This window comes from Numenius arquata, chromosome 1, assembly GCF_964106895.1.
Source record: "Numenius arquata chromosome 1, bNumArq3.hap1.1, whole genome shotgun sequence".
In the NCBI taxonomy this organism is placed as follows: Eukaryota; Metazoa; Chordata; class Aves; order Charadriiformes; family Scolopacidae; genus Numenius; species Numenius arquata.
The window spans coordinates 41,611,948-41,639,924 of record NC_133576.1 but is presented as its reverse complement, the minus strand read 5'-3'; the positions used below and the strand labels follow the sequence as shown (position 1 = coordinate 41,639,924).

Below are 27,977 nucleotides of genomic sequence, written 5' to 3'. Positions count from 1 at the left end.
AAAACTATTTCAGTGTTGTTGTCATTCATTGAAAATCTCTTTGTATCAGTGTCTGGATTCTAATGATAGTCCCTACTGTTTGCTGGTCTTTAAGCATGTGGTTCCGAAAGGAATGGCTCTCCAGAGGGGATGGTTAGTCAGTAGCTCCTTTTTTTTTTTTTTTCTTTTTCCCCCTCCATCAGCACTCAAGATAAGGAAGGTACATATGGAATGTCTCCTGCTTTCACACTTCAGAACTCTCTTGGTCAGGGGAAAACAGAACTGAGGTCTGAGCCCCTGCACAATCCTGGTTTTACAATCCTGCCCACTTTCAGAGACAAGAAGTTTGCCTTTAATCCTCTGCAAGTCCAGCACAGAAAATGGCCAATGCTTAGGCTGCATAGGGCTTTTTGGGTACCAGCTCCATGATAGCACTGGGCATGAGAAGAGAGACCTCAATGGCATGGTGGAATCAATTGCAGAGTTTTAAGCTGATGTGTTTTTACTTCCCACTTGTGAATGGCTAAGAGAATGATTATTTATCTTGCCCAGGTGGCCAAGAAGGCCAACAGCATCCTGGTAAAAGCTTAAAAGAAGCTGAGTTTCTGTAGCAAACTTTATAACATATGGTCCAGGGCAGGATGCCTTTCAAAGCTAGTTGTTTGCCAAGGCAGCCTGTCAGTCTTACCTGGCAGTAAAGGCAACAAAGAGAGATGCTAGTGGGACTGCTAGCCTGCCTAAACGCTGCTCTTGACAGAAACACCTATTTTCTTCTGCTCCCCTCCCAGCTGGCAGGGCAAGTGGTAGTAAAGAGGCAGGAACTTGTGAGGGACTGAATGTGTTGCTGTGAAGGGAGGAAAGTGGTGTCGCAGGGAGGTTTCTGCTGTTGACTGGAGCCTTGCTGGTCTCGCTGCCTGGAAACAGGAGCAGTTCTCCCTCTTCAGAGGCTGAAACGAGTGTCGTTTCTTGGCTCTCTTCAGATACAAAGAGCTTGCTTGGATCAGTGAGGCTTATTAAATTGACATCTTGCCTCGAAAAATTGCTTTGGTCTTAAAAAAAACCCTTTTACCTATGCTGCTGAGAAGCATTTAGCTGGCCCTGTTGAGACAGGAGAGAGAGAGAAGAGGTGGTGTGGGAGATATTGGAAATGGTGACTATGTAGATGGCCTGGAGAAAAAGGTGATGAGGGCTATTGCACTTAAACTATGAGACAGAGTTACAAGAAAGTAGGCTTTCCTGGCTCTCTACTCAGCGGCTGCTTTTTTTTAACCAATGTTATAGTGCAAAATGACTATGAAACTAAATGTTTTTCTTACCAACTTTTGAAAAAAAATTAAAGTGTTCAATAGAGATTGCTTTTCCTGAGTGCTAGCTTAGTAGTCCAGGCTCAGGATCTCACTGGCAGTTGAGCTTTGGTCTTTCTGGCTCCTGTATCAGAAGGCTAAATTACCTCTTAATTTTTTCACTCATGAAAGTCTCTGCAGAGTTCTCCCTGGAGCTGTTTATTGAAGAAAGCCTGGCATGCTGCAGGTGTTTTCAGTGCATTCACCAGCACTATGAGACTCCAGTATTGAGCAGCGTACCTGCCCAGCTGAGCTATATTAGTCTTGGCCTTGTATTAAAATCACCGGGAATCTCTATTGCTCTTAAAAGCTGGATGCGGCTGTGGCTTTTTCTACAACTCCTTTGGCGAGGAAGTTGTTTTACCACTAGGGGTCACTTATGAGCTGGATTTAGAGAACACAGTAAAGCAAAAAATAAGGAAGGGATGGAAAACATTTTGTCCATAGGGTGTTTTTTATAGTTTTGCATTGAAATATATTTGCATGTTTGCAGCGGATGCTTTGTATAATATTTCCTCAATTTTAAACTGCATTTTAAATTCCACAGGAATTGGTGGTAGTGTCAAAATACAGTAAAACATATTCAATTAAGAAATCTTGGTGGGAGATGAAGGGGACTCCAAATATGGAGCCAAGTCATTCCAGGTGGTTGCTAAAGCTACCTTCTGCTTTTCTGTTCAGGGAATATTTACCATGTATTTGGGGGAGGGAAAGAGAAATCTGGCAAATGTTCCCTTTATTTTGCACTTCTCTAGTTAAAAATGTGTTTTCCCTCTTGCGTGATAGCAGCAAGCATGCTGTTTATGTTAAACAACCATGAATCACATTTGTAGGCACATAATACTGAATAGCGTACTTATATTGCATTATGGTTTGTAAACAACTTTTTGACTTTGTATTCGTTCAATAAATGTTTTTGACGATCTTTTGGAAAATGCAAGAAGCTTTGAGGAATGAAAGAAAATATCTTGTTTATAGCAATCCCCATAAAAAGGGTCTTTATGCTGCTGTGAGAACTAAAAGTTAATGCCTTTTGTACTGAGTAGCATTTAATCTTATTGTAGAGCTAGCTCTGATACGAAATAATTACGTGCTGGCATCTGACCACAGTGGAACTCATTGAAGTGTATTCTATCATGTTTCAAGTCACTGTGCATGATACTTCACAACCACTTTCTTCAGTAGGCATGTTCTTTCTGTACTGTAGAGAATGGATAATTTTATTATCCTTTCAGAATGGCTTATGTAATATATATTTAAAACATTTGTGATCTTGATGTTCATGTCTTCTGCTAACTTCTCACTCCTGAAATGACAGAGAATAGCATTGGGGTTGATTACTCTTTTTGAGTATAGGTCACTCAGCATAAAGCACTGCTAGCCAGTGTGCAAGGCTGAGTTTTCTTAGTTTCAGTTTTTCTTGGAGTTTGTAATAGGAATCTCAACTGAAAAAGTAAAATCCACAGTGGCAGACTAATCCAAATTCATGTTGGCTCTGTGTCTAACACAGACACACATTCTGCCTTAATATGAAGGCTGTAATTAATGTGACTGGTCTTGGACTTTGTTTCAGCACTCGAAAGTTGTAACTGATAAACCTTTTGAGTCAGGGTTCAGGGTACTGCCTTTGAGCAGATGGGTGATTTTAGATAGCAAGAATCCATAACTTGTGACAAACGCTGTGGAGATCCGTGGCAATTTGGCATCCGTTCATTTTCTATGACCTCAGTGGTAAAGATCTGACAAAAGTGGAGTATTTCCAAACATAAAAAAGTTGAGATTCTCTGACTGTCAGTGGGGCCTGTAGCTAATTTATGTGAGTGAGACTGGGAAAATGAGAACAGGCTTGGCATCAGCTGGAGTCCTGTGAGATGCTATCATGTTACCATTGCTCAGAAATGACGATACATTTCCACAATGAGAAATCATTATAATGGTTATCTAACAATTTAATTAGTGCATATTTTGTATCTTTACTTTTAAAAAGTTATGGCTAGATGGTATAAGATTATGAGTATTAATTAAAGGGAAAAGTTGAATAAAAATATATAACCAAGAGGAAATAGAAGTGTCTCCTTATATTGCTCTTTGAAAGCGTTATCTGTTTTTGAAACAGTGCATTTACCACATTGAGTCCTTATGAATATTTCTTTGACTCTTAACAATTCTTTGACAATTCAGTTATGCAATAGTGTTATCAGAAAACAATTGTCCACAACACGAAGCTTATTATTTATCAAACTGAATTTATTCTGGAAAATTAAGATGGAAGTTTAACTAGAGTTACCACTGATTTAAAAGATATCCCAGTATTCCCAAAGTTTGTCATCAAAGAAGACAACTGCAAAAAAAAAAAAAAAAAGTCAAGTATGACTTGCGTCAGTAGTTGATAGGGAATGAGCTGACTTACAGATTCTGTTGTATTTATCATTTGACAGTTCATTTTAAGAAATGATTTGGGGTTTCTGACATGTTGAGGAAATCCTGAAATTCCAGGTGCAGTGAGAATGGAATTTGGCATATGACTATCTGGCTGACATTATGCAGTTCTTATAGTGAAAAGCTGATTAAAGAACAGCTGTTAGCTTAAATCAGAAGTTTGCTGTAGTTTCTACTACAACTTTTATGTGAAAGTTTTTTTTTTATTTGGGTTCTAGTCAGTCTTCGTAACAAGTGGAATGTGTTCCAGTTTAGTAAATCACTGTACTCAGTTACTTGGCAATTGTAGTGGTGACATTAATTGCAAAGGATTTACATGATTATTGAAGCAAGGTTTTCTCAGAAGAAAAAAAAAATCAGAATAAATCTTCTGGCCGTTTTCATGGTACGTGTATTTTTCTTCTGCCAGTAAAAGTATCCTCTGTAAAAGTGCTATGTAGCTAAGTCCATCAGGGCAACCTGTATTCTTACAGTTACATTATACAGAACTGTGCTTCACAGGATTACATGATTTAATTTCAAGAGTTTCAGCTGGTCACCATGTTACCTGTGCCAGCGTTGCCTTGTGCAAACACTAGAGGATCTATAAATGGGCTGAAGTTCTGTACTTAAGTATGGAACTACGTCTTTATGTAATTATATATATACATGTATATATATACTTGTATAAGTCTGTGTATATGTGTGTTTATATATATATATTGAAAAAGTTTGTATATAATTTTATTGTATTAGTCATAACGGCAAGCTCAAGTTTCAGAAATTAAGTCAAGTCTTCTTTCTTTAGCCCTTCCTTAATAAATGCATGATACAGTAGAGATTATGAAAGTGACACAGGCCCAGGGAAGATGACTGGCCCTAGAGAAGAACTCCAGCCCTGAGAAAAGTTGAGATTGAGTTATTCAACTAGTGTGTAAATTCGAGCATGCTCCTTGACTGATGAGGTTAAGAACTTTTTTGAGAGAGAAAAACTTTAGGAGGGAGAGCTAGTGGATCTAGTTTGATACCAGATGAAAGAGAAGACAGACACTGTGTGGGAGGATAGAGGGGAATGGGGTAACAGCTGAAGAGACAGAGGTAAGGAGCAAGACTTGACCATATAGAAAATGACTTGTATTACTGCATTTTCTAGCATTCCCTACAGCTGCAAGTTATTATAATGCATATCTAAGATGTAAGCTATAAAATCTGTGCTACTTTGGACTGATCATTTCACTAAGATGTAACATTTGATTTTTACAGCTTGCTTTACTGAGAAGCACTTTCCTTATCTAGTGTGTATTGAAGTGTGTACTGAATTGTACTGTTGGACTTATTTAAGAAATATTTTAAGCAACATATCCTCCTTAATTTATAAAAAATGAATAAATCTATAATTATAATAATGGTTATAGACAAGCCTTAGCAGGATTGAGGAGACTAGTAAAGCCTGTCCCTACTTGTTTTAATATGGCTAAGAATCCCTGCTGCAGCTTAAGAGTAGTAGTGACCATAATAAATTTTTTTTTTTTTTTACATGGTGACAACTAAGATTTGAGGACAGAACAATAGATTATTTAATAACTTAAGTCTTTAGAAGTGGGTACACAGACTGCTGAGTCTCAAAACATTCTTCAGACAAACAACCTGCATCTAGATTTTTGCTCAGATTCTTGCCCTTCAATATAGACTTTCTAGTAAGTGAATACCATGTTTTGATAACTTCAGAGAGAGAATCTAAATAAAGATAAGGTGATTCTTATTTGCTGAGAACCAAATGGGAAGGGAAAATATGGATATAATGTGTATTGAGTAATATACATGTTTCCTTTATTCTGTTTGTCATGTCTTTTTTGGTTTTACACTTGCAACAAAGTAATTGCCCATCGTTTGTTTTGTCATTTACCTTTCAACTGATGAAGTAGGTCCTAACTTCAGTAGGAAAAGTTACATTGTTATCATTATAAAAAGTATTTGAAAGGAAGAGCAATATTCGGTTGGGGAAAGCGTATTGCCATCTCTGCTTTAAAAAGCTGTGCCTGGATGCTCGCTATCTATTGTATAAAGACAACTTTTAGGAATTGAAAAACATCTTAAGATCCTCTAAATTTTAAGAGAGAGAACTATTTTATGGGATTATATCCCAGCATTTCCATGTAGTCAAAATCAACAAAAACTAATTCCAGGAGGTATTTCTGAAATTCTTTTGAAAGATAAGGAAAAATAATTGTGCTTTATGCATAATTCTCAAGATTTAAATTAAAAAAATACATATGGCATGTTTTGACTTTAGAACTCCTTACAGAAAATAAGCAATTATCCATGCATTTTTATGGTCTGGAAGATATAATTATTTTTTTTTCCAAAATGGAATTGTTGGTATTACGATTAGTTCATGTACCACAGCTACCTGATAGGAAGAGCAGCTGTAGAGATAAAAGTTACCTAATTAGTTTTCCATTTTTTGACTGTGTTTTATGTTTTGGTATATTACTACAATATATTAGCTGATGTAAAAGAAAATACGGTAGCTGAAAGCAAGTGTTTATTCTTATTTTTTGCTTCCTATAGAAAGAGCGACACTTTCCCAAAGATACTGTAAGCAGTATAAGTTGAAATTGCCATAAATATTTGAGTTGCTTGTTTGAATTCCTGAGGCTCTGTTAGAAATACCCAAAAACATTTCTTTTTTTTTTTTTTTTGCTTTTGCCTTTAGAAGACTGTTGTCATAATTTTAAATGAGAACAGTTGATATCGGGAATGTTTTGAACTGAGTTCTAAAGAGTACTTGTCTTTCATCGGAGAATACTTCATTGGAGCTGTGAGGTGTATACTCTTTGGCTCAGAAATCCTTATCATGCAGGCTGCTAGAAGAGGAGATAGTTACCTTATGCTTGCTGTGTTCTCCTCTCGTGCATCTGCTGCTAGCTACTCCTGGAAGGAAGGTACAGATTTAAAGGGGTATGTTATATTGATATGACTGCTGCTTTGTCCTTGTATTCGTATAATTTGAGCAGCAGCAGCTTTTGGCAAGAGCTGCCCCTTTTTGCTAAGTGTTAGTTATTTTTTCATTTGAAAGAGAAGTTCATCAGCTCTTGCAATTATAGGAAGCTTTCACTTCTGCCTAATTTAGCCATAGGCAACATCTGGGAAGCAACAATGTTTAACTTGGTATTTCAGTCAAATGGTATGTATGAATAACTAGCAATGGTAAGGATATGCTTTTGTTATCTTTGCAGCAAACATTTCCTTTTGGAGCTTGGACTGGACTTCAGTCTTCTCTAAATATTTTCAAGCTTTTTTCTATCCTATGTGATCCATTCTGTCTAATGATGGTCTCAAATTAGCAGTCCAGGAATAGCAAGGTAGACATTTTTGAACTACAATAAACCTTACTATAATTATTGCTATCCTTATTGCTCCATACGAAACAACTTCTCCATCTACTCAAGGATGTCTCTTGCTCTTAGCAGCATGTGATAATTTGCTGCTAGAATGTTACATTCACAGCCACTGTCGTATTCCTATTTTATGTAATAATAGTAGCTTGACAAACTGAAAATACGCATTAAACTTTAAACTCAAAATTAAATGATAATAGCTTTGCTCTCAGTCTCCTGTTTCCCCAGCTATGATGTTCAAGAAACAGAGAGCCAAATTGTCTCTATTTAACCAAGGATAAATTAATCACGAGGTGTCAAAGACTGAGTATACTGACTTTATAGCCTGAGTTTGTTAATTTGTGTGGAACTATTCTGGAAGTACATTTTAAACTCATTTATTGCATTTTAGTACTGATTGAAGTAATCCCTGAAACTTTTTCACGCAAGACCATTTGTTTTTAGAAACCTATGGTTTGGGACTATTAATTAAGAGCCTTCAACAAAGGTGTTTCATATTTAATTAATTAAAAGTTCATCATTGGAGCAGGTATGTGCAGAGCTCTTTTTTAAGTCTTTCGCAGCTTTTGCTTTGTTCTGGCCACTTGACTTTAGAAGTGTAGTCTGGGTAGAAGTGTAGTCTGGGTAGAATGTTGTAGTCTTAGTCTTCATTTCTCTAAGACTCTCTTACCCAGACCTTGGCTACTTTCCTTCTTAGTATTACAATGGGGTTCAAAAGTTCCACTTCTACCACTTTCTATGGTCAGTCAGAAGCTAGGTATATGCTACAATAAAGCCATATGCCTTGGGAGCTCTTTCACTGGCTGCTGAGCTGAAATGAAAAATAACATTAAGCTCTACTGTTATTCCACTTAAAGGCTTTTATACTTTGTCAGAAGTTTGAGGCTTGCACTGCAGTCATGGCCTTTGCAATAGACTACATTTGTGCCCGTATGCAGCAAGCATTTACTTTTTATGTAGCTTCCAGCAAGTATTTCCATAAGGTTGTATTTTGTTGACCCCTCCAGCCTGCTCTACCCCCCAAGACATTTCCTTATCTGGGTTAATAGTACATTTTAATGGGAAAAAAAAAAAAGTCTAAAAAATTAAGCCATCTTCTTTTTCAGGTGTGCTATTCAGTTGAATCTTAAAATAACGCAAGAGCCTGTTTCCAGGCGTTGTGGTTAGATTTTATTAAATGAAGTCTCTTTGGGCTACATTCTACATGAAATGTTACCATTTACATTAATTAATATTACAAAATTTTGTTTGACAAATTGGGTCTTCCCTCAACTCTTTTAACAGTGATAGATCATAAATATTCCTAAGCATAGAAACAGGTGGTTATCCTCAGAGGCAAGTCAAGGGAATCCAAAGTCCTTCAGAATAAAGAATGTGCCATTGTCAAAAGTGCTCCTGACTGCCTGTATTTGCTTCTGTTGACCACTTCCCATACACTGCCTCGGTCTTCAGTCTGTTCATGTTTGCTTCTTTGAGTGCCTTGATTCCCAAAGTCACTCCTAAAACCCTAAATGTCAGTCATGAGCTTTGACTTCTGTTGCGTTGTCTGCAATACTGTAAATTCTAAGTTCTGTATGCCGTATGTGGCTTTTTGGAATAGAAGCTAATGACTTGACTAAAGTGAACTTGGCCCTGGAGTAGCTACAGGGTTTGTCTAGATAAATGTTCACCCTTATCCCTGTTGAGGGTTAAGTAAGTTGTGCGTCCACCTTTAAAGGACAAATTAAATGCATGGTTTTTTCCCCCGTTTATTGCTGACAATTGCAGAAATGCTTTCAGATGGCTGCTCTCTAAGGAGGTTGGCTCTGAAGTTAGTTCTTGAAGCTGCCTGTGTATCAAGACCCTTACAGCTACGGGTATGATTTGTTTACTATTTTCTTGTTTTTCCTCTGAGGAAAAATTTTTACTTCTCTTGTTCTGAACAAGGTTTCAGCAGAAGACAGCAAGTGTTAAATCTGAAAGGGCTGAAAAACAGAGAAGAATTAAAATGCATTAGAAAACACGCAGCTAGGATAATTGAAGTGTAGGTTGTATAATTCACTCCTAGAACATAGCATTATAGTACATGGGTGCGAATATGGTGTTTTTCCCCATGTTATGTAAGAAAAATGTATATTAATTTGTGATAAACTAAATATTATTGAGGCTTCCTTCAGAGTTCTCAATTTGATACCTTAAATTTTACATTGCTGTATATGTATATGACATTTTTAAGCATGAAGCTTAACTTTTTCGATAGACTCTGCTAAATAAAAGCATTGTTTTACTTTTTTTTTTTCTTAATAATTCCATGCTGTCATGCTCATGTTTTTTAAGGATCCTTGATTCGCAAGGAGATCTTATAGTGAAAGGTTGTAGTTACATTAATACCGTTTTTTACCTTCAGAATAGGTATACAATAAATAACATACCAAGCATGTTCTTGCCATTATAGCATATAATTTCCAAGAATTTCTTCCTTTCTAAAATGTTTTGGATTATAAAATATATGATACATGTTGAACATTAGCTGTGCAACTTCAGGAACAGAAGTTTATTGTAATCTCTGAGTTGCGGTACATATTAAAACAGACATTTTTTTAGCTCAAAAACCCCTACATTGTGACAGAATTGGGGCTCTTGCTCAGAAGAGGCAAAAATAAGGTTACAGCTGAAATGTTGTCGTTCAAGTTTAATGCATGTTTGCAGTGCTAAAAGGAGAATCTTTGGCTCCTGTTCTACTATTTCATATTCACGAACACTAAATTCACTCGCATTTTATGTATATAAAGCTGTTGAAAGGCAAAACAAACCTGATGGAAACCCTTAAACTAAGAACTGTGTATTATCAGTGCTAAGAAAAAATATTTTTTTTTTAGGTTTTATTTATTTAACTAATTCTACTACTAATTCCAAGATTTTCAACAAACAATTTTATCCTCAGTTTAAAAAAAAAAAGAAGTTTTGGTACCAAATAAAAATCCTATTATGTGATGGTTTTTAAACAGAGCCCGTTTTACCAGCTGAATATATTGCATCTAATTTATTGCCCTATTAGCTGAGAACAAAATTCTTCTGTATTTTTTTTTTCTAGTCAATACAGAATACTTTTGAGAGTAATTTAAAATAAATGTGTACAGCATTTAGGGTTAGATTTATATCTTAATTTATTCTTCTAAACATGACTTCGATTATTTTTGTTTTTAAACCCACTTTAATATGCATAATGTTCAGATTTTAGTGCAAAAGTGGAATGTCTTTTCCCTTCTGCCTGGTTTCTCTATACTTATTTTTAGCACAGTTGCGCATAGGCTCAATTTAATGTACCCTTCAAAAAATAACAACAACTTTGTTACAAAGTAGGTGTCATGAAGAATTAAATGGTCAAACCATAATTTATCACACCTTTTTCTGGTAGGATAAATCAACACCTACTAGTCCTCTGATTTATCAGCCCTTTCATTGCAATGCTCACTTTTGTGAAGTGTTACGTAGTGGTGTTATGTCAAAGGTAGACCTTGTTCTTACTGATCCTTTACCCTCAAAGTCAGGTTTATAGTCTGTTGCAGCAAACGTACCACTATTACTGTGCTACGGTATGATACTAGTTTACCTTGCATAGGTGATCATATACTGTTTCATTTCTGAGATTAAGAGCTACAAACCACTAAATGAGATTTCATTCTGTAATTTTTAGTGTACTTTAGTTTAAACTAAAACTTTATTATGGATGATACTAAATCATACTTAATATGAGGGGTTTTGATGCATACGTTCTTTGTTCTTTTCTTTTTGTGTGTGTGTGTAAGCATTTGTGTTCACATGCTTAACTGTAGTTATATGGTAACATGCTATTACAATTTTTAAAGTATGCTTGGCTTAAAACCTGGTTGAATTAAATTGTTTAGTGATTCTTGACAGAGCTGCGAATTCTGGAAGAGGTTTTGACATCTGAATATGGGCTGTTGCATTCAAAAGTTTTCAAATAAGGTTCAAAACTGACTTGGCAAGTGCTTGCAAAGGATTTAATACACTTGCGTTTAGTACGTCATCTTACCCTGCTACCTGTATCATAAAACCTGCACATTTTTTTTGGCAAAACTGATACTGGGTCTAAACCAGTTTTTTTAACTTGTGCAACATGTTAATGACACATTTGTAATGTATTAGAGGAGTACTCTTTTTTTTTTCTTGTTGTATGTGAATATGGAGCAAATTTATTCAGTTTTAATAAATGTTAATAAAATATTTTAGAATATTTTTAATACAACTCTATTATTATTATTTTTACCATGAAACACAGTTGAATTTTAAATAACTTCTGTTCTTGCACAAGTCTCAAAATCAGCACAAGCCATAATAAGTTAGTGCAACATTACAAAATACTGCTTCATCAAAGTAAGGTGTTTTTATTTAAGTGGATTTTTGGCCTTTCAGAACGGAACATGGTTCTCTTTCATATTTAATGTGCTTTTTTCATATGCATGGATGTCTTCAGTTGTTTTTTTTTAAAGATACGCTTTTGGTTCTGGATGACGTTTAGCCTTTGACCCGGCCACTTTCTTACAATAAACAGTTTGTTGATGAGAGCAGCTGCTGGGAAGATTGCTTCCAGACTGTTCTGTTGCAACTGAGTAAGAAAAGCAAAAGCCAGGATGCACCTTACAGCATTGCTTTCCTGTCTTCCCTCTTTCTCTGCTCAGCTCTGGTTTGCGTTGAGGACAGTGCAGTGGGGCTTTCTGTAGCCAGCCTTGTCCTGCGGCTGAGAAGACTGTTACGTAGTCAGGGACTGTAAATGGTAGCAGTCTATCAAAACTGAGAAATCAAAATAAATGTGTACTGCTTAGAGCAGTACACATTCTTTTTTTATTATTTTATTTTATTGTTCCATCCTTTTCAGAATTTTTGATACTTTTTTTGCATATAACAATAAAGAAAAAATGCGATTGCCTCATTTCCTGTATATGTTTTGCATGACTGAATGATAGCATGTGCCTTCTAGCAACCTAATATCTAAGCATAACACTGTGCTAAAAACAACAAAGAGATCCTGGTATAAAAATCGTGACGTGAAGACCATTTTTCCTTTTCATTGGTAGTAGATTACTTTTTATTTTATTTTTAACCTTATTGACAGAATTCTTTTCTCTACAGAAGGTAACCTCTGATACATTTTTCATTAGTTGGTGAATTCTGACCTGGGCCCTGCAGCCTGTTTTTAGAATGGACTGCTGCACATTGGATAAATTAATTTTCTGCCCACATACGGTGCTTTTTAAAGCTAAATTTAATTTTGGATTCAAATTTAGGCACAGATTTATGAGCAGTTGCAGGACGTGTAGACTGGGAATGGGTTGAAATCTAAGATGCTTCATGTTCAAAGAAATGTAACTGTGATAAAAAGGATAAGGATACCTTGCAACACTTTATTAAAAGTCTTTCCCTTTTATGGACTAGGTATTCCACACATCAGTTGGCTAAATGGACCCATTTCTATATATGACTGTTTCTACTCTGCTTACTGCTGAGATGGTGCACTGATGTAATGTAATACTTGTTTTCAAAAACACACTGAAGTGCTGAGACAAAAATAAGGAAGTTGGTCACTGGAATGATCTTTTAGAAATGATTATCTTTTTCTGCCCCTCTTGAGAAAGCTTATCGCAGACTAAAGTAACTACCCAAATCACTAGAGACTCCTAAAAATCCAGTTGGTTGTGAATTTAAAAAAGTTACCAAGCCCTGCCATCTTCCTAAATGCCCTTCCATATTCTATGCAATCAGCTATTGTTTTGCACCATGTCTGGGTTTAGGAAATATCAAAAGATTATTAATAAACTGAAACAGATTTCCTAGTTATGTAGTATCCTGAGAATGCATAGCAAATATCAGCCAAGTAACTACAGAAGTTCATGAGAACATGAAATGAGAATGTACCTCAGTTGTACTACAATAAAAGCTTTATGAAGTTCTTTGGGGGATGGGGAAAGGAGGGAGCGGAGCAGTGGGGATTTCTCTCCTTCTGAAGATTTTTATGCTATGAACTAAAACACAGAATCACAAAAATAATGGCCCTCTGCATGCTGAATAGAGTAAGACAGATGCACGGATTCTCCCCTGACTTAACCTAGAGGAGTGACCTCAGCAAAAATATGTCTTTCTAGTAATAAAATACGCAAAACAAATGAAAATATTACAAGTAATGTGAAGATAGATTAAAATCAGACAGTGGGACCATGGAGGAAAGCTATCTAGCTTGCTCAACTTTTATCTATTTCCTTGAACAAGGACTGAACTTTGAAATTAATTGTAAGCAGTTAATATTAAAAGTTTTATATATGCTTTCTGAAAATTAACTTGAGTACATGTTTCAAATCAGATTTTGAATGTGTTGTAAATGGCCTTTGTGTTTTACAGTTCTGTTTATTTTTGCGTGCTTCAATTGTTAGAAAATCCATCTTCAAGCTTATACTTACTTAAGTCTATAAAGGCAGCTATTCACGACTCCAGGTGTTGATGTGTGGTTCAGTAATGTTTTTACATATTATTAATAATATCTGAACAGTATTGAAATAATGATTATGACTATCTAATGAAATCTCTTTGACACACTGTCACAATACATCTGCTATTTACAGCTTTCCTGAGTCCTGCTGAACTAGTAGAAGAAGATGGCTACTACACTTTAATTGCCAGTCTCGTTTTCCTTGGGAGGGAAGAACAGCCTTCCTCCCATCTTTATGAGTGTTTCTATGGAAGAGGTTGCAGCAGGCCTATTCTTCATCCTCTTCCAGTTCCTCTGTCAAGGCGGTGATCACCAAGAGATTATCTTTTGTGGTTTTGGTGGTTTTTTTTTTCCCCTCCTTTCTTCGGTCTTTTCCTAAAGAGAAAGACATTGTACTGGGTTCCCCCCCCACCTTGTGAAAGAAAATAATACCTTTTAATGAATGGTTGCGGTACTAAACTTAGAATTTATAAAACGTTTTTCAAAGCCTCAGTAAAAGCTAGTATATACATACTAGGGTTTGAGAGCAATAAGGATAGAATATAACTTCATGTTTTTTCTGTGTATCTACAATAAGGTTTTTTGGTGCCATTTAATATTTATTTATTTTTAGCATTTTTCTATATTGACTAAATATGAGAATTATTTTAAAATGAGGCTATGGTTGTGTTATGAAACTGTAATCTGCTTCAGATCTCAAAGTATGGCATTATTACAGGAAGTAAAAACACAGGCAGCATCAGAAAAGCATTTTGTGTGCCTCATTAGTCAGAAATGTCTGCCAAAACCTTGCCCTCTTGTGCTAATAGCTGACTTTTCCTGCTGCTGGCCTCCTAAGTCGCTAGCATTCAGGGCTGAAGTTGCCACTGTAGATGTGTTTTTTGCTGGCGCCAGCCTACTGCGTACTACCACGTTGGACTTCATTTTGTTTCTATTGGATTCAAGAGATGCTATGGAAGCTCTCCAGTGGCTAATTTAGCACCTTTAAACTTGTAGGGCTGTTGAGCAAAGCTGTGTAATACAAGGAGGATATATTTTTTGTGTATATGTATAAGCAAGTGTGTATTTTTTTATGTTCTAAGGTTGAAATCAGGTTCCAAATACTATGCACTCTTTATTAAAATGTGTTCTTTTTCAATCAGTGCTATTACAGAATTCATATGAAATATATCCGTTTAAGATCATACCTGAACTGAATAATGCTTATTTGAAAACAGCCAATTCAGAAAAAAAGCAGGTTAGCTATATTGAAGGTGTGATGTCTGTAAATCTGGTTATGCTCCAAACAGGCTATTCATGTCCTTCTCTAAATGGTTGGTACTTTAGACCTGTGTGATCTAAACTTGTTTGTAGTTAATAAACATATATTTGTATGTGATTTCATGAGTATATCGACGGATAATATATGAATCAATACATCAACTGCAAATTTTTTTGAAGTGAAGCAAAAATAGAGGGAGTTCACTGGAAACAATTACATCTTGTGGAGTGGAAGGAGAAAAATTGTTAAATCGTGTTCTAGCTATGTGTCCAGAAAGTGAATATTTGGCCTCACTTACTCAACAAGCAACAGCTAAAATAGAGTATTATAATATAGGCACAATATTCAGTCATTGGGTAGAGCATCAGTAGTTAAAATTTTCTCATTTTTCCTCCCAAAAAAAGGGGAGAGCTGACTGATGTATAATGTTTGTTTGTTTTATGGCATCATATTTTTAGCTTTCGTTTAGTTTCACCTCCATGTTTTTAATAGAAACCAAATGAATTTAGGCTGTGACTGAATTTTGTCTCAACAAAGAATTCCATTGATACAGAGTTTAAGATCTATCATCATAGAGTTTGGTAGAAAAGAGCAGCTCCTGAATATGCCCACTGAGAGAGATACTTGAATATATCTGTGTGTGTATATGAACATACGTATAAAAATAAGAAAATACATCAAAACGATATATGTAAGTAGAATGCAAGACTAAAGGCTTGGATTTAGGATTATTTTGAACCATTATAAATGAAAGTGTATGTGCTTTGTGTGTAAGTCTCATTGGTTGATAGAGCCCAGGTGCAAATAAGATCTTCTCCATCAGAAGCTGTAATTTTCTGTTATTTTATACTACAACAGAAAATTCTGTTATTTTATGCTACAACAGCAGCTAGCTTTTGTTTCATATGTCTCCCTCTTTTCTCCCTTTTATTCAATCTCAACTGCTAAGTAAGAGTTAGGAAGCAGTGAAACTAATGATTACGAAAATAAAAAGATTTTAAACAGCAAAAGAAAACTTCTGTTGTGTAGCAGTTTCTTCACACACCTGGCCAAACTTAGAATCATAGAAAGCAGATGTTAAATCATAAACAAAATACAGCTTCTACTCTTTCTTTTTTACATTACAATTGCCATTTAAACTTTAGTTCAACAACTTGCAATGTCAGACCTCCATTCCTTGATACAGTGACTTCTAATAAACCTTTGTGCTGATCAGTGGAGGAGCTGAGGGTATGCAGTATGCCATAGCTTAACTCTCTATTTCTATGAATTTTGTGAATGAACATCCACTGTATCTCCCCGTTTGCTCAGAACAACTTTTCATTTAGTCTGACAATTAAAATTCTGTTGGTTGATCGCTTTGTCCCTGGATTCAGTGAGTCTGTCACTGCTTAGAAATTTCATATCTCTCCATGCCCCTGTCTGGAAGGATTTAAGTTGTGCTTTGGAGTGCTGGGTGTGAATTCCTTAGTGATAAGTGTTGGGTAGTTCCTGTTGGTGTAGTGCTTTTCCGCTTTTGGTAGTTGTTTTTTACTATGCATTGAAAATATATTGTGCTTTTACCATTTAAAATATGGATAGAAAAAAATTCTCATTATAAATATTAAATTTGTAGTTGGTTATTTTAACTATGAAAAGCTGATTAGGAAAGATTTAGGAAAGAAGGTAATATCTTTACTTCAGAGAATGTACGTATAAAATGTGATTTTAAAATTGATCAGTTTTATAGGAAATGTAAATTTGGTGTGACTTCAGTTCTCCTGTCCAAAACTGATGCAGTAATGGTGAATAACAATTTCAGAACGTTTGTTCCACCCTAAACCAAGTGTAGTTTTATTTACAAAGTACATTACTGATAATATGCATAATACAGATTTTAGTACGATTGTATGTGTAAGTAGCTGCAGATATTGGCGTCAGTGCCTGAATATGTAACAGCTACAGGTTTTTTGATTGCATACTCCCTTAATGCTTGTACCTGCGTGTTTTAGGATTTTGATAATGGTCAGGGTAAGCAGTGACCAGGAGTTTGGGTATTCCCTTACCTTGTGTTGGGTGCCTCACTTAACACGCCTGATCTGGTCCTAGAAGAGCAGAAGGCCAGAGTTCCTGAACCAACGCTCTTCATTTAAATGGCCACCAGAGGTTGCTGCAGAACGGCAGACGCAGCTGAGGATAGTTTCAAATTCAAAGCTAAATCCTGAATTTAGGCAACAAATCGCACAGTTCAGGTTCTGACATGATTATATTCCTTTCAAATGGAGTTGAAGCAGAGGTTAACTCTGACTTCTTGTATATGTTTATTTCATTATACAAAAATGTACTTCTTTGTGTGCCAGTATAATTGTGGTGACTGAAATGCATTGGTTCAGCATCCGTGTTTCTGTAACTTTGTGTGAAGGAGGTTCTTAGAGTGAAAATTAAGTTTTCAAGCATGTACTCGGACAGTGCTTGAAACTTTCCTTCATTAAAAATGCAAACCCATATTTATATTTTTAAGGAATTTTTAAAAATCAAATGCTGTTCTTGATAATGTATTACTTTTGATCTGCTCAATAAATGTGTACATTATGGGAAAAATTACCTTCATAATTATACATATGTAACAATTCTTAAATGGTTCAGTATGTGTTAGAAACAAGAAAATTAAATCAAGAAGTAAACCTAAAAACTATGGGGAAAATATCACATGAAAGAATATACTCAAGAGGATAAATGGTAGGAATTGTGTGGCATATTTGGATTAATGTAACATCACACATAAATATATGCTATTTTATTTTTTTTTTCAGAAAGTATGCTGTGGCAAAAGTACAGCAGACTTTCTGACACGTAGTATTGAGCACCTTCATTGTTTGTTTAGAATGTAATAATACTTTAAGCACCTTTATTTTTTTAACTTAATGGCTGTTTCTGTAAGTCTGTAAATCCATCCTTATGTGAGTTAAAATTACATTTTTGTGTCTAAGATTTGCACGCTCAGTTATGCCAAGTGAATTTCTGTGTTTGGAAAGCAATAGGAAAATGCACTTTCTGATTAAGCACAGTTTCCGTATACTCCCTCAAAGAATGAAAGCTACAGTTTTTCTAATATCAATGACAGCTATGTATGTATAAGACAAGTAGGATAGTGTGTAAAGAATTTAGCAGCAGTTTGTCAAAGCTATGTTATTATATGATATAACGCTAAGTGAAGATACAAGTGCTTCATGTAGATCAAGTCAAAGAAATGCTTATAAAACCTGTAATGCCACATCATCATTTACGATGCATATGCAAAAAAAAAAAAGGACAGAAAATAGTTAAAGCATATTTTGTCCAGGAACTTAGATGGAAAGAGTTCAGGTGGAAGTTTAGAAAACCAAGAAATGAGAAGTAATTTCTCTGCAACTAAAATTTAGCTACTGAGTCGCTCTTAGATTGTCCTGGGGCTTAGAAACTACTGCCTTATTGCATTTGGAAAGAGACTATTTCTTTCTTCCTGTTATGCTCTGCTGCCCATACTACAGGGCTTACAGGGCTGCAAACCAGTAAGTATGCTGACATTCAGCATACAAAGAACGTCATACAAGAAGCAGTGTCCATGTGAAACTTGAGAATGTGTAGTTTCCAAGGATGGAAAATCTATAGAAAGGTGTTAGGAACAGGACCACTTTTCTCATTCCTTCTTAAGATATAACAATGGGATTTGGAAAATTGAAGTAATTCCTTGGATAGATAACTATTTATAAGAAGTTTGCTCTTAATTGCAGTTTGTGAGTTTTAAAGAGTTGGGCTGGATCTCAGAGACATCTTGCTCAAGAACAAGAGGGCTTAGTCCTCCCTTCAGCACTCACATAGGACACACTTGTATTCTTGTTCCCAGGTATGGCAGTAATGGGAAGGAGGAGCATATATTTGGTTAGAAGCTTTTTATGTAAAAGTCAAATGTTTTCCTCTTAAAAATTTGAGGGCAAGAATCTCTAGTACATTATTTTCAGTAGAATAAAATACACAATTTTTGTGGTTTCGTGTATTATATAGAAGACCACTTGGTCTCTACAAGGAGAGCTCTTTGAAATTTAAGCTAAAAACTTAGCATAAAGAAGTCCCAGTGTCTTTGTTTGTAGGCTCTTAACTGATGAGTCCTAAAGACATGCCAAACATTTAATATCAAATCTCTCAAAATAGAATTAGGTATCTCCAGAAAGAGTACTATGACTGTGTTAACAGTGTTTTCAGAGTGTAATTAATCTCTTAATTTCACATTAAAAAAAAACAGAAGAGGGAGATTTAGATTAAATACCAGAAAGAAATTCTTTACCCTGAGGGTGGTAAGACACTGGAACAGGTTGCCCAGGGAAGTTGTGGATGCCCCATCACTGGAAGTGTTTTAAGGCCAGGCTGGATGGGGCTTTGAGTAACCTGGTCTTGTGGGAGGTGTCCCTACCCATGGCAGGGGGGTTGGAACTCGATGATCTTTAAGGTCCCTTCCAACTCTAACCGTTCATGATTCTATGATTTCTAAATAATCTAAAATAAAGGAGAGAAAAATCAAGGTTTTGGGGTGAATATGTATAAAATTATATATGTAGATACATGTATATTTCATATTTAAAATCTTTTGCACAGAAATGTGTATGAGCATTGCCATTGGCTGTGACAAGGACAACAGAGCATACATAGAACTGCATTTCATACACTGGTAGTAGACAGCTTCTCTTTTAGCTAGCTAATTAACAGCCACTTTTGTCTATATTTAAGGTAATAGTAGCTTATTAGCTGAAGGTATAAGCCCTTTTAGCAGGTATTCTGCTGACAAATGACAAATCAGTAAATGTTTATCTTAGCTGCTGCTTTATCCTTCTAATTGAGCCTTAGCAATCGACTAAAGGCCTTCCAGCAAAGAATTTTAGTATGTTGAAAAACCTACATAATATAGACTCATGCTTCAGAACCACTAGAAAGCTGGTTATAGGGGAAGATTAAGCCTAATTAAAGTGCAAAGGAGCATGGTCTCAAGTACTAGGGAGTACCACGAGTACCAAGTGGTCATGCCAGGCTGGACTAGAACAAGCAGTAGAAGTTTTGAAGAGGAAATGGAGTTGATTTTCCTGTTTTGAAGTAGAAGATGATTGCTTGAATAAAAATGTTCTCACAAGAATGTTTGTGTGTCTTCACATGTGGTGGTCTGTATTTCTATGACATTATATTTCCCTTGCCCACAGGAAATCCATCTTGCTTTTCTGAAATGGCTCGAGGGAAATGTAGATGCTGAAGGATTAAGAGCATCCAGCAAGGTGTCTCTTAAATTTGTTTCATCCTGGGAATCCAAAATGGAGATAAGTCCATCTCTCATGCCAGTCATCACTGAGATGGGAAGTTTCTCATCAGAACATTTCAGCTTGAAGACATATCAACAGAATCTTCAAACAAAGAAGCTTGGAAAGATTCTTCTTTTTACTGAAGTTACCACAACAACAATGAATCTTCTAGATGGGTAAGATAGTGGTCTGGCCCATACCGAATAAGCTTTCTGATCTGGAATTCACAATTACAGTAACACACAATGTTCAGAAAGAAACTTTTTCTCTTTGTTTTATTTGTTGCCTGCAAGCTAGCCAAAGTAAAAGAAAGCTGATTATCTTCTCGATAGGACACAAAATAGAGATCTTTGTGTTCACAGAATATTAATTGATAATGTATAAAATACTAAGCCATAAAGGGTGGGGAAATCTGACAACTTTTCACTTGGCAGTGGAGTTTAATCATTCCTCTTGCAAAGCATGAACCGCACCACAGGAAAGTTTAAGGTATTCAATGTTTAGGAGGTCATATGCATTTTCTAGTACAAGTTATTTTCTAAGCTAGTTATATGACAAAAGTGATACCAAATAGATTGTGGCCTTAATTTTAACATTACTGTTTTCTCTCATTCCTTTTACTGGATATTTCACTAAAATGTTGTTTAGTGCTTTGTTTTTTTAAAACATCGATTAGGGTTATGCTAGACATTCTTTTGTGATCACCTAGATGACTCATGTAAATGAATTGTAGGATACCTTTGAGAAGGTAGTTCATTAGAGTTTTGAATGGGATTAAGCGATATGAAAATCACAGTTACTAAATCTTAGGTTGGAGTCTATATACAAAGACTATACTGTTATGTTTAATGAAATAGTCTGATGGAAAAAACTGTCTTTGGGAAGTTGTTGCTCTTCAGGACAGATTTTTCTATGTATGTTTCTACCTGCAGCTATCACTTTTCTAGACAGCTACTTTTGAATATCAGTGTTAATTTGTCTGCAGAAATTGGAGATAAATTGTGCTGTTGAAAATAACCTCAGTAATTTTGTTTTGGGTTGTTTTTTAATCAACATCATCAGTTAAATCGTCTTGAATGTTATTGTAACTGATTAACTAACCAGCAATAATAGCTTTAGATCTCAGCTAGAGAGCCTAAATTGTGAGACTGATATAAGTTACGGAATATGCCTTCTTCCAAGTAATAGAGGTGATTTGGTTTAGAATATATGTGCACAAAATCTGTGAATGAGGATGCATTATAATAGTATTAAAGTAAATAATTTTCTAGTCTTACAGTTGACATTGATAGAATTTACAAATGATTAGTTGTGCAAAAATATTGCAATTTAGAGACAGTTGGAATCATATACAAATTTCTTTTAATTCTAAACTCTTCTCTCTGTGTGCCTATGTACTCATGTGCACACACATTGAAAAAATGTTGCAAAATCTAATTTTACCACTCCCCCCAGATCTACATCCTTGTCCTGCAACAGATTTTGCAATGGCTTTTGGATGTAGACGGACATGCTAGTGCAATAAGAGGCCACAAACAAAAGAGTTATTTTATTGAAAGCATTTGTAGCATTTCCTTCTTAGCTTTTAGTATTCACAGCATGTTTAGCCCATTGGATTGAAAGCAGAAGTACTGTGAAGAAACCGACTAAGTGATGATTTAATAGGTCAAGACCTTTCTTCTCTGACAGTTGTTTTTGGTGGTGCTTCTCAGTAATGTTATTCCAACATCTCAGTAAGATGAAGTGTATAACACAGAGTTTTGTGAATTTATTTAGATATCACAAGCTAAAGAGAATTGTGTGTGGCCAATTTATGTATGACTATATTATCAAGAAAGGCAAAGAAGCTAAGAGAAGCGGTCTTGGTTTTTCAATGACTGTGGAACCTTTACTATCTTATTTCTAAAGTGCTGTAACAGCAGAGTGGTCAGCACTCGGGTTGCTTTTTTACGTCAAGTAGTCCATAGGTAATGAAGTGTTTACAGATGTAGGTCTTCAAGATTTTTCCCATCATGATGCAGCTCGAGTACTCAATTTTCAGGTAAGATGTAAACTAGGAGTCCTGGCTCTAAGTAGTTTATACTGTGAGGGTGTAGTCAGATTATAATTTGAACAATTAAATTTATCATGCAGAAAGACCTTTATTTTAATAAGTTAAAATATTTGTCTTAAGTATTACAGTTGATGTTATTGTAAATACATTGTTGTCATGGATAATAGAATACTGTAGTCCATGTGATTTTCAGTTCAGCAAAGTGCCTTGAGGCTTCTCAGATGATAACATTTCATAAATCGCGAGAAATGGATGCAAATACCTATTAAGTAATTTTTATTGAAGAAAAAAAGGCGTTGAATTTTCAAGGTATTTCCAAATGAACCAATAGGAATTTGTTAGTGTCCCTTATGTATGTAGTATGTCACATTTTTTTAATTGCCAGTTCTGAATGAAAAGAAACCATATCTCAAGAAAAAATAGTTTCTTTGCTTGAACAAAAAATTGGTACCTATTGATCATTTGTGATTCCCAGAAAAAAATTGCCATACCATGTTTATGTAATCATACATTGCAATGAGCACGTTACATGATAGACCTCTTAGGTCTCTCCAACTCTACCAAGTTAGTGATGATTGAAAATATGATACAAACACTGCAAGAACTTAATTAGTGTGGTTAGTAGTAAATTTAGCTAGTACATTTTCTTTTCTTAGTAAATTATAAATAAATTTAGTGTTTAATTTAGTGACTTTAGATTTTCTTATACCTCTCCCACCAGCTGAATGTCAGACTTTTGACTCTCTTCCTTTCCACTTCCCCAAACCTTCATACCCCCCAAAAATTAAGACATGGAAGGAGAAAGTGGGCTGGAACTAATTTAATGGCTGAGCGACCTCACAGTAGAGAAACAGCCGGAGCCTAATAGGGGTCTTTGTCTGCATTTCCACCCTGGCTGGTAACGTGCCAGTCAAAAGTCAAGCAAGAGAAACAGGTGGAAACTATTAGACCTGTCATAAAGTTTGAAAAATTGATTCTGGAGGCTAAGTGAATAGATTGAACTTGACAGTGTTGTCCTAAAGATTCTAAGGGAAAATTCTGTAGTTTAGTTTGGGATCCCTTGATTGTTCATTAGCTCTCCAGATGGCAGGTCTTGGCAGTTTGCCTATTAATGTACACACTGTATTATCACTGGTGTACATTTTTATGTCCTACGGTAACAAGCAAAGTGTGAATTCACCTGTAGGTATCTAAAATTAAATGGTATTTGTCTAATTGTAAAATAAAGATTTGTTTAAATGACAAATAGTTTTAAATTATCGATCTCACTTTTATGATTTCATGTTAAAAACTATTGGAATAATTTGAGACTATTTTTAAAAGCATTTCCACTTTTATTTCTTAAACTAAAAATTAAAGTCCTTTCCAAAGATTAGAAGCTCCCTTGTTTTTTCTCTAAAAGGAAATTCTTTCTCTAAGTTTCATTTCATAAACCTTGTCTTCAAAGATATTTATCCTAATGCCACCTGAACAGGTTAACCTTGCCAGAAGCAGTTCCGCTTTCTCTGTCTACTCAGAGCATTTCTGGGATTGCATGATTTAAGATGAAACCATTATTTTTGAGGATGATCTGGTATAGTGATACAAGTGTTACATTGTAGAGACATACTTATTAAACTCACAAGACCTCAGATTGATAAAGAAATATTTCTAGCACACTCTAATTGCCCGCAGTGGTTTCACAAGCATTTCATTAAAAAATAATTAGATATACATTTCAGTTTTATTCTTTACCAGCACTTTACATTCTGTTTTAAAGTTTTAGTTGGCAAAAGATTTGACTTATACATGATTAAGCCAGCGTGTGATATATTCTATATGAAGTGCCATTGTGGATACCTTTTCCCCAATATTTAAGAAGGACAAAGTGCCATTGTTAGGAAGAGTTTGACACAAAACCAGTGAATTTTAGTGGAAATAAAATGTGGGATGAAGTTGCTTTCATAATTGCTGAATAGAATACTTAAATAAAATGCCAGCTTAGAATAAACAATTTCCAAGCAGTTTAAAGCTTTGCAAAAACAATCCTTTACATCGTTGGTACACTCTCAGTTTTACTTTATGCTTTTCTAGATTCATATGGTTGAATTTTTAAAAATTGTACTACAGCTCTAATTTTCAAAAACGAGCATTAGGACTCATTTTAAAACTCTTGTTTTAGTTGTATTCAAATGTGTGCTGCTAATGCAGTTATAAGTTAGTGAAAGGTTAGAATAGCATATAGTTGAAGGAGATTGGAATGGCACTTCAGAGGTACAAGCAAAGAAGTTGAGATTCACGAGCTGTATTTTGCACTTAGTGAATTTTTTTTTTCCAAATCCTTGTGATGTTTTACTATATGTAAACACAATGGCCTCATGTTTAGTCATTCCATGCACCTCGGTGATCTCCCTTATTCTCTGTTTAAACCATATTTTTTAAAAAACAAACTAAAATCAGATAAGTTGTGGAGAATGGGTTGAAATGTGGTTTGAAGATAGGAACTTGGCATTTACGTAGCCTTTGCAAAATATGCCATACAGTCACAGAGCTTGTTTTCATTCCATCGTCACGTGTACCTTTTTAAAGCTTCCCCTTGCAGATACTTGCCTCAGAATTCCACTATGACTGTAATTACAAGCCAGAATTATTATTCTTACAGCTGTTGGCTCAACTCGATCGACCATTTTCTTAAAAGCTATGAAAATTGTTTACTACTCTTAATATTATTTTAGCTAGCTGTGTCTAATAAGGTAGGCTCAGGTGGGTGGAGGAAGCTGTTTTGCTGTACTAGTCAAAACCAACCGCAAGCTGTGTCACTAACCTTGTGGTTTCCTCTCTTGAGGATGTATGGGTTGTTGGAGTACAGAGTCTTCAAAGAGTAATCTTTGTCTTTTAGCATGGTGAGACTATCCTAGTACATTAATAGTCTGCTATAAATAAATGTTTTATCACCAACGTTAACAGTTTGTAAAAAATTAACCCCCTACACCCTTCTCCCTCAAGAATGTGTGTTGGAGAGCTGAAAAATACTGTGGTGGGCAGGAAGGATGCCTTTCTCTCATGAAACGAGCATTGCTGTTGGATATTTAAAAAATGTGTCAGTTTTGATTAATTGGTCGGTTGCATTTAAATTCTATATGCATCTTATACCTAACCCAAAATATTTTATCAGTTTGGCTAATGAGTATCTCTTTGTGCAGAGACCTCTCACAATAGTTCATATTGCTTTTAAAAGCTTAGATCCCCTGGTTTTGTTTGCTTTCTAAAGTGCAGTGTGGGATAGGAATGCTTTGCTTGATGAACGTCTGGCTAAAAACTAAAGTTAGATACTAGTGGTGATAGACCTGCTCTTTAAGGAATTTTATGCTTTTAATCTACATCCCTTTCATTTAACTTAGCCTTGATATGGTACCATATTCCTTTGTTCTTTACATCATTTGGGTTACTAACTTCTAAACTTCATTTTTTTTATTTATAGTGTTGAAAGGCTTTTTATTCTTAAAAGGAGAAAGTTAGTGCATTAGAATAATTGCTTCTGTGCTTGCTTTCTTCAAGGTTTTTTTTTTATATCCAATATTTTGTGCCTTCCTTTGGTGATGAGGTTTAGCTCAAATAACAGAATATGTTTATTTCCCTTAAATCAAATCAAATTAATTTCAACAGTAATCTTTTCTAATTTAGTTTTAAATGTATAATATTTCATACCTTATTCTTCCATTCACTTAGTGGTGGTATTTTGCATCATCCAGTATTAGAGAAAGCTGTCCTTCAGCCTGATAACAAAAGATCATGCAGGAATTTTTGTAATACAGCCAAGAGTCTGTTCCCTTCCTTGTCTGTAGAAAGGGAGGAATTCGGAAGTTTTTGGCACTGGTTTGGTTCTGTGCCATTCCCAGACTCTTTTTTGCAATACCATTTTTCATTACATGCTTGCTGAAAGATTTCTGTATTGGGATTTGTCATCTCCTTTCGTCAATTTTCCGTGCCTTTCTTTCCACCTGTTGTGAACAGTTCTTGAGGGCGCTAAACAATTAGGTCCCTATTTTCCTGTCACGCACCTTGTGTATCTGATTTTTCATGGAATCGAAGGCAAAATACGTTCCTCTATTATTTTTTTTAAGTAAAATTAGTAGATTTTCTTCCTGTTAATGAAGTGGGCCCCCTGCTCGCACGGTTTCTGTCAGTGCAGGGGAAGGTCTGGCATTCCCAAAGGGAATTGAGTCATAAAAAAAAGATACCCGTTTTGCAGAGCAATTAACCCACATTGAACTTTTATAGTATATTGTATTACCCTGCTGCTGGAAGTTCCTGAACAATTGGCATTGTCGTATGAATACACATATAGCCTTGGAGCACTCATCATTCGTTAAATATGAGAGGAAACCCTGTAAGACTGCACAGTTGAAACGAGAGCTAAAGAATGGAAATGGAAGGGTTTCAGTAACATTTTACTGTTTTGTTTTACACGGTGCTGTTTTCATGCACACATTTTAAAACAGACTTTTCGTATTAAGATGAAAAAATTAAACGCTGAAGTTACAAATCATCGTATTTTTTGGAAGGAGAGGATTAACTTGAAAAAGTATATAGTATAATCTATGTAACAGAATATAATATATCATAATAATACAAAATACATTGTTATATATTTATAATACGAATTACAACATATTACATGTATATTATTGTTATTCACTTGCTAATTCTGTGACTGTCAGTTCTGCCTTTGAATTTTAACTTCTATTTAGTAAAAATAAATATTGCTTAAGCTTACCCAAAAGTGCCTAAGGATTAATGTTTGCACCTCATTGAGAAGGAAATATTCATACTTTTTCAGTCATCGTTTTGTAGCATATTGTTAAGTATAACAGTGTCAGTTCTGTACTGTCAGTGTGAACGTGTATCAGGTAGGGCGATCTTTGTGTTCATCAAATAGCTTTCTGTGCACTGAGAAACCTGCCACCTTATTGCTACCTGTCTGAGCTCAGATCAGAATATAGCCTCTAATGAGGTCATGTGCTTATAGTACTAAGTTAAAGAACTCAAAGACAGGCATAAGTCAGTGGAGGACATGACCCATTGACTTAAAAAGGTGAGGCTAAGGCATAGCAAAACTAGATATGTTGATAATGTGGTCAGTTGAAACAACCACCCCACCTCCCTAATTAACCTCATTAAGTAGCTTGGAGCTTGGACAAGCCATGGATCTGCATTTCTCCCCCATACCTTTTTATTGTAATTGTTATAATCGTCAGACTAGTAAAAGACTAAATTGAAGATGTTGTGTTCAAATAAAACAGAAGAGCAATTAGGTGTCTAAGTGACTTGATAATGTGTTTGACTAAAGGGTTTCCCCACATTATGCATGGCTGAGGGAGCCCTGGTTTAGAAACTAATAAAGAATGCACTTGGCTGGGCACTGCACATGTTTCCTACGCTTGACCTTTGAAGGAAATGGGCTGGAGATATTCAGCACATGCAAGTTCCAAACTGACTCCCAATTTTTTCAGGAAAACTCCCAATTTTTCAGAATTCTGGAGAAAAAGTTGAGCCCAGTATGTGTTTCTTTGGCAACTCCTCTGGCCATTACACTTGTTTTAAATGATGTCTAGGGCCTACCTCAGCCTTGGAATTTTGTCTAAAGAGTAATTTTTGTCTAATCATTTTAGGAAGCTGATGGGAAGAATCGCTGTTGTCAGCCATGGCGACAAACATGCTGTGTGCTAGTTTTTGACTTTAACCGCTTTTATTTA

At 35.5% G+C, this 27,977-nt stretch overlaps 1 protein-coding gene across 1 annotated transcript in view; it reads left to right on the top strand.

The window, feature by feature from the left end:
- The window catches only part of HLCS (holocarboxylase synthetase), a 120,881-nt gene that overhangs the window by 23,022 nt on the left and 69,882 nt on the right, over positions 1-27,977 (top strand). The window contains exon 6 of the mRNA XM_074150869.1: positions 20,094-20,365. Within this exon, the coding sequence (XP_074006970.1) occupies positions 20,094-20,365 (272 nt within the window). The remainder of the gene's footprint in view (positions 1-20,093; positions 20,366-27,977) is intronic.